Raw genomic sequence first — 10,914 nt, forward strand, 5'->3', positions numbered from 1 at the left:
CCTCCCCTTGTCTCAGTTACTCCACTTGAATTCTAATTCTGGCTTTTGAACAGAGAATGTACTCCCAAAGGCCAGTGGCAAACTGGTAACTGTAATTGTCCTTGGGGACAAAGGCCTACCCAGGAAATCTGCCCAGGGTGCCTCTCGGTGCCCAGGCCTCCTGCTTGCAAAGCCTCCCCCTCCCTCTGGTCAGCAAGGACCACAGTTTGGTGTTACAATCAGTGGCCTTTTCTCTGCTTCAGCCCACTATTGGGCAGGGAGAGTTGGCTAGGAACCTGGGAAGGCTTGCCCTTGAGATTGCAATGCAGACAAAACAAGGGATGGGGGCCCCTGCAGGCGGGGGCGGGGCAAAGCAGGTGATATCCAGCCTAGGGACCCATGCCTAGGGACACTAGTGTTCCTGAGCCTCTTCACAGGATCCTCATGGACCGCACCGTGGTGCTCATCACTGGCTGCTCCTCGGGCATCGGCCTGCATTTGGCCGTACGTCTGGCTTCAGACCCATCCCGGAGCTTCAAAGGTATGGAGGAGGATGGACATGGAGAAAAGGGAAGAACCCTGAAGGTAAGCAGGGTGTTCAGATCTTCCTCCTTTCCCAAACCTCTAGTGTATGCTACGCTGAGGGACCTGAAGGCACAGGGCCCGCTGTGGGAGTTGGCCCGGGCCCGGGGGTGCCCTTCTGACTCCCTGGAGACACTGGAATTGGACGTAAGGGATTCAAATTCTGTGGCCGCTGCGCGGGCACGCGTGACTGAGGGCCGAGTGGATGTGTTGGGTGAGCCTCCCTGAGACACCTGTAGACGGAGCCGTCCTCACCAGGTGTACAAACCAGGATGGTCCGTGCCCAAGGAACACTAGGGGACGGGCGGGGGCTGAGAGCAGCGCATGAGACGTGCGGGACGCGACTCTGTCTCCGCAGTGTGTAATGCGGGCCGGGGCCTGTTCGGGCCGCTAGAGGCGCACGAGCTGGACGCCGTGGGCCAGGTGCTGGACGTGAATGTGATCGGAACCGTGCGGATGCTGCAAGCTTTCCTGCCAGACATGAAGCGGCGCCGTTCGGGACGCGTGTTGGTGACCGCGAGCGTGGGAGGCTTGATGGGTTAGTGGAAGGGCCGGAGTCCTGCGGAAGGGCAGGGTCGCAGGCGAGAAGACCGTGAGAGGGCGAAGCCTCAGCTTCCTCTTCCTCTCCAAGGGCTGCCCTTCCACGCCGTTTACTGTGCCAGCAAGTTCGCGCTGGAAGGTTTATGCGAGAGTCTGGCCGTTCTGTTGCTGCCCTTCGGTGTCCAGTGAGTCACCACTCACCCGAACCCTCTGAACCCCGAGCTTGACAATCGAAGCACCCAGTCTTGGAGCCGCTCTTGGGCCCTCCTGGCCCCTCCCCGGCTCGCACAGTTGTATGCCAGGCTCTGTGCTGGGCGCTTTGCACGCGTTATCCCACTTCTCATGCTACCCTAGCTCCTGATGCGTCGATGTTGTGATGCATCGGCTCAGAGAGGCTGGTTGACTTTCTGTGGGTCGCATACCTGTAAGTTATCCAGCAAGGCTCGAATTGTGACGCCAGAGTTCCCTTCGTACTCTCAAATGGGCATGGGAGCGCTTTTCCAGCAGTGATCCGCTTTAAAAACGCTGTGCCTATCCTAAATGCCCGTGCGCAGCCGCTTGCTTAAATCCTCTCTTCGAGGCTCTGTGGCCAGGCGTTGGGGGGATGGGAAGCTCTTGTCCGTTTTCGCCCACTCTCCACTGTCGCCGCAGCGTGAGCCTCATTGAGTGTGGCCCGGTGCACACAGCCTTCTACGAGAAGCTGGAGGGTGGCCCAGGCGGGGCTCTGGACCGCGCGGATGCCCAGACCCGCCACCTCTTCTCACTCTACCAGCGCCACTACGAGCACATCTTGCAAGAGGCACAGGATCCGGAGGAGGTGACAGAGGTGGGTGCTGGAAGGGGCGGGGCCGGGGTGTTGGCGGGAGCGGCGAGCCAGACCCAGGCAGATGCGGCGATCTGCGCCCCTCTTCCTGCCGCCTCAGGTCTTCCTCGCCGCACTGCGTGACCCGCAGCCCGCCCTGCGCTACTTCAGTACGGAGAACTTCCTGCCCCTGGCCCGGCTGCGCCTGGATGACCCCAGCGGCTGCAGCTATGTGGCCGCCATGCACCGCGCAGTGTTCTCCGAGGAGCAGGTGGAGGGGGCCGAGGCCAAGGCCAGAGCCCTAGGGGACCCTAAGCTCTGCGCTTCTCCCGCTGCCCCAAAATAAAGGCTTTGTCCGCCGTAGCCTCTCGCGTCCTCCTTTGCTTCTCCGGGAGTGCGGTCCCGGGGGAATGGGGTGGTGTCTGCATTGTGCTGGCGCGCAGTGGATAAATGACCAGGACAAATCACATTAGTCCCAATTACACTCCGCGGGAAACCGAGGTCACACAGGAGGAAAGCACTACCCCAGGGAGTATTGGGTTGTAAATTGGTCCTCTAATTAGTCATGAGACCCCCCCCCCAAGGCACGGTCCTTACTTTCTCGGCAGATGTTTTCACATCTGTACAGTATCACAACAGTACAACGCTCCCTCTGGTTCACGTGGAATAATTGCCTGAAGATGCTAATATAGATGCCTTAACAGCCAGCACAGTTAGAATTACTATCGATCTGTTCCCCTGTAGACCAAATGTATAAAGAAGGATCGGGCTAAATGAATCCAAAGGTACAACCCTGCTCAGTCCCCCTTCATGTCCCTACCTCAGCCCAAACCCAGCTAGAGCAGGCCTCACCATCCCTCCCCTCCCCCACAAAGGTGCCTCTCTCCTTCAGGTTCAGATGGGCCTCCAGGCCTGGCTAGTCTGCCCAGTGGTCTGTTCTCCTTCCCCAGCATGCAGAGGGGCACAGGAGGGCAGGAGCCACTGGTGGGGGCTGCAAGGTGTGGAGGTCTGCTAGGGAGGAGAGGGAGAACAAATAGAAGGCAAGGAGGGTGCTGGCAGAGAAAAAGGTGTGGGTGTGCTCAGGGGGTAGGGTGGGGTGGTATTGGGGTAGGGTTAGGCTTGGGGGTTCATGTCTGGGAGGAGGTGAAGGATGGGGATGGCCACAGAGAGCCTGGGAAGTAGAGGGGAACCTACTGGAGAACTTGGGCTCTGTCAGGGACATCCCAACTGGACATCCTAACCTGCCTACCTACCAGATAGGCAGGATCTTCTCTGGTCCCCTTGGACTGTCAACTGCCTCTGCTCTTGGAGAAGAAAGCCTCCCAGCCACTTCACCCCTGCCCATTTCCCTGCCCTGCTGGTCCAGATGAGTCCACTGTTCCTATAGCATCCAGGAAAAAGAGTAGAGGACCACGGTGGTCTGAATTTCTGAGGCATGGGAGTTGCTCCCAGAGCCTGCCTCCACCCCAACTGCTGAGAGTGAGTGAGAGAGAGAGAGAGAGAGAGAGAGAGAGAGAGAGAGAGAGAGAGAGAGGACTCACAAGGTCAGTTCAGGGGGTAGGGTGTGACCTGTCTCCTTTCTCTTCCAAACATTCATACAAGTGATAATCTCATACTATTGTATGATCTCAAATACCATTCATTTACATGGTGATGTCCCCTGAACCCCCCCCCAAAAAAAACTTCAAGTATTTTCAAACGCATTGCCTCCTACAAACATCAGGTTGGTGTCTTCAGCTGCCTACTCAACATCTCCACTTGATGTCTAATAAACTTAATAAGGTCAAACTCCAATTCCTGATTGGGGGATACTTGCTCCTTCTCCAGTCTTCTCCATTTCAGTGTCTGACAACTCCACTTGCCTGGATGCTTAGTACAAAAACCTTGGACTACTGATTGACTCCAATGTCTATCTGTTTCTTCTCTCTCTCATAATCAGCAGATAGATACTGACAACACTACTTTCAGTCTTCAAGGCATATTGAAAAATTACCCTATTCTGCCCACTATTATCTATCTTCCCTGAACTATTACTGCAATAGCCTCTGAACTGGTTTTCTAGATTCCACTCTTGCTCACCAACGGAAATATGCAGTCAGAATTTTTTTTTTTTCCATACTGGGGCTTGAACTCAGGGCCTTCACCTTGAGTCACTCCATCAGCCCTTTTTTGTGAAGATTTTTTTTGAGATAGGGTCTCTCAAACTATTTGCCTGGTTTGGCTTTGAACTGAGATCCTCCTGATCTTTGCCTCCTGAATAGCTAGGATTACAGGTGTGAGTTATCGGCATGTGGCTAAAATACTTTCATTTTATCTATTTATTGGTGGGACTGGGGTTTGAATTTAGGGCTTTGCACTTACAAAGCAGGTGCTCTACTACTTGTACCACACCTCCAGTCGGTTTTCTAAAAATGAGCTGGGCGCTGGTGGCTCACACCTGTGATCCTAGCTACTCAGGAGGCAGAAATCAGGAGGATCGAGGTTCAAAGCCAGCCTGGGCAAATAGTTCTGCAAGACCCTATCTCAAAAAATCATTCACACAAATAGGGCTGATGGAGTGGCTCAAGGTGAAGGTCCAGTTCAAGGTCCAGTACCATAAAAAAAAAAAAAAAGAAAGAAAGAAAGAAAGAAAGTGGCCAGATGTAATAGTGGTGCATGTCTGTAATCTCAGCACCTAGGAGGCTGAGGCTGAGGCCAGTCTGGGCTACACAACCAGATTCTCTGAAAACAAAGCAAACAAAAAAACGAAAAAGAAAACAAATCTCTGCTCAAACACTTTGAGCTAGGCTGGGCTGGGCTGGCCTGGGGCTCAGTGGTAGAGCACTTGCTGCATGAGACTCTGGGTTTGATCCCCAGCACAGAGCACTGAGCGTGGGGGCACACCTTCTGGAACTTCCCATCTCAGTAAAACCCAAGGTTTTTCCCCCAAGATCTCCAAGACCTTTTGTGATCAGGCCCCTGCTTCTTTCCTGACCTCATCTTCCACCATGGTTCATCATCAGCCTTCCTGGCCTCCTGCCTCAAGTGCTGTACTCTGTCTGGTTCACTTTTCCTTGATCTCTGATTCTATTTCTTTAGGTCTTTGCTGTTTTCCTGAACCAACCTATAAAACAGCATTCCCTCTCCTCCCTTACTTTGCTTTATTTTTCTTCATTGCTCTCATCATCAGTGGATGTATTATAGATTTGTCCATTGTTTATTCACCATCCCATCCCAAGACACACAGAATCTAAGTTCCAGGAAGGCAGAGGCTTTATTTCTGTTCACCGGCACTAAATACACATTTACTGAGAATAAGAGAAACTCTGTGTGACAAATGAGACTATCCAGACGTTTTGGGACATCCCGACAGACTTTGCTTTTTGCTTCTTCACATCAAGTCCTCTCTTAAAATCCAACTGAAAATGTCTTCTTGCAAGAATCCTGGTCCTTTACAACTCTTTGATCCAAAGCAGATCTGTGAGTCTGAGGCCTAAAGGCCCTTCCTAAGACTACAACAGACTGGACCTGGGGTGTAGTTCAGTGGTGAAGGCTGGGTGAGATCACAGATCTCCAGCAGGCGCGCGCGGGCATACACACAAAACAATTAAGTGTCAAAGTGTGCATTGTTCTAGTTCAGGAAAATAAACCACAGCACATTATGGGAATCGTGAAGATTAGGCTTTCTCCCTTTTGAGATCTCCGTGTATGTTTTATCTGAAATGCTGGCTTCCCTTTCACATCGCTACTACCAGGTCTAGCCTCTTCAGCCCTCATTGACTTCGCTGTAAATCCTTACCACTGGATCTCCCGCCATTTCCTGGCCAGAGACCCTGGCAGCATACGCTCTTGCTCATTTGCACGATGGCGCACGGAAGCTGCGAGCTGTGGAGAGCATCCATGGAAACCACGAGACCGGTCCCTACTGCCCCTGGAACTTTTAGGGCCCCAATTTTTCCAACTGTGAAACAGGTACGTGGGTAGAGCTGTCCAGTAACCTCCCAAATGACAGTCCTCGGGCTGGGAGCGCACCAGGATGGGAATGGGAACACCGGCTCTAGAGCAAACACACCCTGTGATTCCTACCTCTATGCGCGGCGTGAAGAAGAAAAGCCGGCCCGGCGCGGGTGGCTCACAGCCAGCCTGGGCAAATAGTGCATGAGACCCCGTCTCGAAAAAACCCATCACAAAAAAGGGCTGGTTGGCCTGGAGGTGTGGCTCAAGTGGTAGAGTGCCTGCTTTGCAAGTGCAAAGCCCTGAGTTCAAACCCCAGTCCCACCAAAAAAAAAAAAAACAAAACAAAAAAGGGCTGGTGGAGTGGCTCAGGTGTAGGCCCTGCGTTCAAGCCTCAGTATCGCAAAAAAAAATAAAAGGAAAGCTGGGTGCTAATTCTGGCTTTGTCACTGGCTCTTGGGTAATCTGGATAAAAGAAATTTCTCCTTTCCAGGCTTGAAATACGCGAAACGGGTTTTTAAGTCTGCCTTGCACCGCAACTGGAACTAAGATTTTACCCTTCCCAGAGACTCCGCGTTCAACCCCGCCCAACGAGGAGTCTCGCGAGAGTTCCTTCTGTATGGAAGTTCAGATGTTTGACCTCTCTGCGTTCCGTAACCGGAAGTTGTGGTTCTTGAGGTAGTGCTTCCGGGCCGCAGTTTGGGCTGCCTCCGCGGCGGTGTATATGGAACTAAAGCCCAGAGGTTTCAGTGAGTAGAACAACCAGCCTGAGCCTGAGCTTCCCTCGTTAGTCCCCTACTTCGATTCTGTGAAGACCCCGGTGTAGCAAGGGAGCCCGTGATTATCCGATCCGCAGTCCTATGACTCAGGGGTTCCTGTACAGTTCTCCATTACTAGGATTTTGGCTTACTGTAGCGAAGTCACTGAGCTGTCTGCCCTCCCCCCCCCACCCCCGGCCCAAAGTTCCTTTCTCCTGGGTCCAAAGTCCCATGCAGGCCTCAGCCTCTGCTGCAAGCCCCACAGACACTCTCGCTTCGTCTCCCCTCTCCCAGACTGTCTGCAGGCCTGGGCACCATGGCTGTATTCCGGTCGGGCCTCCTGGTGCTGACTACGCCTCTGGCCTCCCTGGCACCTCGCCTGGCTCCCATCCTGACCTCGGCGGCCCGCTTGGTAAATCGTACACTCTATGTACACCTGCAGCCAGGCATGAGCCTGGAGGGTCCGGCACAGCCCCAGTCCAGCCCCGTGCAGGCCACGTCTGAGGTTCTGGATTTCATCACGCACCTGTATGCTGGCGCTGATCTGCATAGGCACCTGGACATCAGAATGCTGCTGACTAATATCCAAGCCAAGAGCGCCTTTCTGCCTCCTCTGCCCACTTCAGTGCAGAATCTGGCCCACCCGCCAGAAGTAGTGCTGACGGATTTCCAGACCTTGGATGGAAGCCAGTACAATCCCGTTAAACAGCAACTAGAGCGATATGCCACCAGCTGTTACAGCTGTTGTCCGCACCTGTCTTCAGTACTGCTATACCCTGATTATGGGACTGGAGAGCAGCCCGTGGAGCCCCTGGATGCCCCTTTACCCTCCACCATCAGACCAGCTTCCCCGGTAGCCCGGTCTCCAAAGCAGCCTGTGCGTGGCTACCACCGTGGGGCTGTGGGTGGCACGTTTGACCGCCTGCACAATGCCCACAAGGTGTTGCTCAGTGTTGCATGTGTCCTGGCCCAAGAGCAGCTTGTGGTGGGAGTAGCAGACAAAGATCTGTTGAAGAGTGAGTGAATGGAACCCTTGATTAGGGCAGTGCAGGACCCCTTCCCAGGTTTCCTTGCCTCCCCCCACCGCCTTATGCCAAGATCAAGGAAGGATAGTATCATCTATTGTTCCCCACCCTTCTCAAATGTCACAGTGCCTGCCACTCAGTTGGTGCTAAGGAAATTTTGTTAAAAGTAAATTCAGGTTCCTCAGCACGTGGTCCGCTCAGTTATGCTCAGGTCAGTCAGAATTCCTTAAATGTGGAACCAACTGAAAGTTGTATGCACTTCACAACTGAAGTTTGAACACTGGGAATAAATGGATGAGCAAGTTATAGGCAGTAGTGCCACAAACAGTAAGAGGGGACTCAAGGATGGTGTGGTTCTTGGAATTCTCTGATACCCACTGTTATTACTAGTTCTCTCTGGAGAAATTTCTTTTCTCTTTTTTTTTTTTTTTTTTTTTTGTGGTACTGGGGCCTGAACTCAGGGCCTATACCTTGAGCCACTCCACCAAGCCCTTTTTTGTGGTGGGTTTTTTTGAGATTGGGTCTCAGGAACTATTTGCCTGGGCTGGCTTCAAATAGTGATCCTCCTGAGTAGCTAGGATTACAGGTCTGAGCCATGGGCACCTGGCTCTGGAATAATTTCTTGGTGGCTTGTTCTCTGGACACATGCCAGTTCTTGCAGTGACATATTTGCCTGTTTCCTCCCTATTATACCCCTTCTTCCCCATTACCACAGACCTCCCCAGTTTAACCCTTCATACTATTCTCCTCTGGAGATAGAGTGCTTAGGAACACTCCTTCCTAAACTGGCCCATACTTCCTCCCCAATAAAAAGATCTCACTGTTCTTCTGGGCTCCTTCCTCAGGCAAGTTGCTCCCTGAACTGCTCCAACCTTATACAGAACGCGTGGAACATCTGAGTGAGTTCCTGGTGGACATCAAGCCCTCTTTGGCTTTTGATATCATTCCCCTACTGGACCCCTATGGGCCGGCTGGCTCTGACCCCTCCCTGGAGTTCCTGGTGGTCAGCGAGGAGACCTATCGTGGGGGGATGGCCGTCAACCGCTTCCGCCTTGAGAATGTAACTCCTGAGGGGGAGGGGGAAGTCATTGTGGGAGGCTCTTGAAAGTATGGAGGTTCTCAGTGTGGTAGGAAGAAGCCAAAGTAACTGATTCTGAGTTTGCCCGCTGAGTTGGAAATGGAGCCTGGGATAGGTAGGAAAGGATAAAGGGCAGGTTAGGAGTCAGAATCTGTCCTTCTATCTCTTTTCACCTTTCCCTCTTTATCTCAGAGCCTGGAGGAGCTTGCCTTGTACCAGATCCAGCTACTGAAGGATGAAAACCACAAGGAGAACGAAGAGGATAAAGTCAGCTCCTCCACCTTCCGCCAACGAATCCTGGGGAACCTGCTTCGGCCTCCAAATGTAAGGCTTTCCTCCCTCCTTCCTTTCTTCCTTGGGTGTGTGGGAAATGCTGGAGAGTAGAAACTGAGGGGTTCAGCCCCAAGCATGAGCTTGAGGGACCCTATAACTCTGGGGTTCCCATTCATCTACCCCCAGAAGAGGCCAGAACTCCCCTCAGGTCTCTACGTGCTTGGGCTGACCGGCATCAGTGGCTCTGGGAAGAGCTCAGTAGCTCAGCGGCTGAAGGGCCTGGGGGCATTTGTCATCGACAGTGACCACCTGGGCCATCGGGCCTATGCCCCAGGTGGCCCTGCCTACCAGCCTGTAGTGGAGGCCTTTGGAACAGGTAATAACTGAGGAGGGCTGGAGTGGCCTGAGGTGAGGAGATGACCTGGTCTCTTTGCTTAATCCTCCTTTTCTGTTGCCCAGATATTCTCCATAAAGATGGCATCATCAACAGGAAGATCCTCGGCAGCCGGGTGTTTGGGAACAAGGTAAACACACACTTCTCCAAGGGCTTCTCAGCCACTAGATCCATGGGTTGGGATCCAGTGGACCTCCCTGGTCCAGTTCAGAATGCCAGTGTCTGCTCAACTATTCATGACTCCCACCTTCCAGGCTGGCTCCATCTTTCAAGAAGGGTAACCTTTGCCCCCTCCCTCTATGCTCTTCCCCAGAAGCAGCTGAAGATACTCACAGACATTATGTGGCCAGTTATCGCAAAGCTGGCCCGAGAGGAGCTGGATCTCGCTGTGGCTAAGGGTGAGTGGGAGGCATGATGGGAGCAAAGGGGGAGAGTTAAGCAGATTCCCTCCTGGGAGCTTCCCTTCCCCGGGCTGGACTGTTCACTCTACCTGGGGTTGTTTTGTGGGCTTTCTGACTGGTAAAGTGTCAGGGTACTACTGGCTGTGATTGGGGTCTCCCCGCAGGAAAGAATGTGTGTGTGATTGATGCCGCCATGTTGCTTGAAGCCGGCTGGCAGAACATGGTACATGAGGTGTGGACCGTTGTCATCCCTGAGACTGAGGTATCTGGACCCCACCTCACCCCATGCCCCCCACAGATGGTATTCTGCTTTGATCCAGTGGGCTGAACTGGGATCATCCCTGACCAATGCCTGTCTGTGCTCAGGCTGTACGACGCATTGTAGAGAGGGATGGCCTCAGTGAAGCTGCTGCTCGAAGCAGGCTGCAAAGCCAGATGAGTGGGCAGCAGTTAGTGGACCAGAGCCACGTGGTACTGAGCACTTTGTGGGAGCCACATATCACCCAAGGCCAGGTTGGTGCCTAGGTAAAGGCTGGGTTGTGGGAAGCAAATATCTAGTGGTTGCCTGACTCTGTCCTTTCTTCCTTCCAACATTCTGAACTGCCCAAAGGTGGAAAAAGCCTGGAATCTTCTGCAGAAGCGCATCCCTAAGACTCATCAAGCCCAGCCCTGACAATAAGTTCTCTGTGGGGTCAGACTAGCCCCTGGAGCTGACAGATGCAGTGGAGAGGAGGAGAGGGAGCTGTAATACTCACACTGTGTCAGGCCTAGAGGGCTTCAGGCTAAGCTGTGCAGGACATGGCTGGGCCTAGTAAACGCAGGATGCCTACCTGGCATCCCGGTATTAGACCAACAGTGAGAACGTGGCTTATGGGGAAGCAGGCCCCTCTGGGTTTCATCCCATTCTTGCCCATGAGGTGTTTGATGCTCACTGCTGACTGGGGTCAGGGCAAACACTGGAACATGTAACAGAATTAAAAGTGAGTGTTTCCATGTGCTGCCTGAATAGTGTCTGCTTTCTGGTCCTGTGCCTCCAAGTATCATTGGATTCTTATGTCACAAGTTCAGGGCCCAGACTTGAACCAGAAGCCAGGGAGTGCTATGGCTAAGTGCATGGCCCATGGCCTCTGAAACTAGCCAGGCTTAAGT

The 10,914-nt window shown here is 53.1% G+C and overlaps 2 protein-coding genes across 3 annotated transcripts; both read left to right on the forward strand.

Moving 5' to 3' along the window:
- Positions 1 to 18: 18 nt before the first annotated feature.
- Hsd17b1 (hydroxysteroid 17-beta dehydrogenase 1) lies at positions 19 to 2,266 on the forward strand. Its single transcript, XM_020165131.2, has 6 exons — positions 19 to 520; positions 608 to 775; positions 920 to 1,099; positions 1,193 to 1,286; positions 1,753 to 1,927; positions 2,025 to 2,266. The coding sequence occupies exons 1-6, from the start codon at positions 379 to 381 to the stop codon at positions 2,247 to 2,249; spliced, it is 984 nt and encodes a 327-aa protein (XP_020020720.1). The 5' UTR covers positions 19 to 378; the 3' UTR covers positions 2,250 to 2,266.
- A 4,178-nt stretch (positions 2,267 to 6,444) lies between these two features.
- On the forward strand, positions 6,445 to 10,758 carry Coasy (Coenzyme A synthase). 2 transcript variants are annotated; one of them, XM_020165133.2, is made up of 10 exons: positions 6,445 to 6,585; positions 6,889 to 7,610; positions 8,465 to 8,679; positions 8,890 to 9,021; positions 9,157 to 9,346; positions 9,430 to 9,494; positions 9,678 to 9,762; positions 9,930 to 10,027; positions 10,132 to 10,278; positions 10,376 to 10,758. In XM_020165133.2, the coding sequence occupies exons 2-10, from the start codon at positions 6,911 to 6,913 to the stop codon at positions 10,436 to 10,438; spliced, it is 1,695 nt and encodes a 564-aa protein (XP_020020722.2). In that variant the 5' UTR covers positions 6,445 to 6,585; positions 6,889 to 6,910; the 3' UTR covers positions 10,439 to 10,758. The 2 variants fall into 2 exon arrangements, with proteins under 2 accessions (XP_020020722.2, XP_020020721.2); XM_020165132.2 differs by having other exon boundaries at positions 6,477 to 6,585; positions 6,900 to 7,610.
- The last annotated feature ends 156 nt before the right edge of the window (positions 10,759 to 10,914 follow it).

This window comes from Castor canadensis, chromosome 11 (assembly GCF_047511655.1).
Source record: "Castor canadensis chromosome 11, mCasCan1.hap1v2, whole genome shotgun sequence".
NCBI classification, from domain to species: Eukaryota; Metazoa; Chordata; class Mammalia; order Rodentia; family Castoridae; genus Castor; species Castor canadensis.

Excerpts from the sequence above, each read along its gene's own strand:
- Hsd17b1 (XM_020165131.2), top strand. The coding sequence starts at position 379 with ATGCCTAGGGACACTAGTGTTCCTGAGCCTCTTCACAGGATCCTCATG. Across the intron at positions 776-919 it reads GGGCCGAGTGGATGTGTTGG|TGTGTAATGCGGGCCGGGGC; the intron begins GTGAGCCTCCCT and ends CTGTCTCCGCAG. Across the intron at positions 1,100-1,192 it reads GAGCGTGGGAGGCTTGATGG|GGCTGCCCTTCCACGCCGTT; the intron begins GTTAGTGGAAGG and ends TTCCTCTCCAAG.
- Coasy (XM_020165132.2), top strand. The coding sequence starts at position 6,561 with ATGGAACTAAAGCCCAGAGGTTTCA. Across the intron at positions 7,611-8,464 it reads AGACAAAGATCTGTTGAAGA|GCAAGTTGCTCCCTGAACTG; the intron begins GTGAGTGAATGG and ends CTCCTTCCTCAG. Across the intron at positions 9,347-9,429 it reads AGTGGAGGCCTTTGGAACAG|ATATTCTCCATAAAGATGGC; the intron begins GTAATAACTGAG and ends TCTGTTGCCCAG.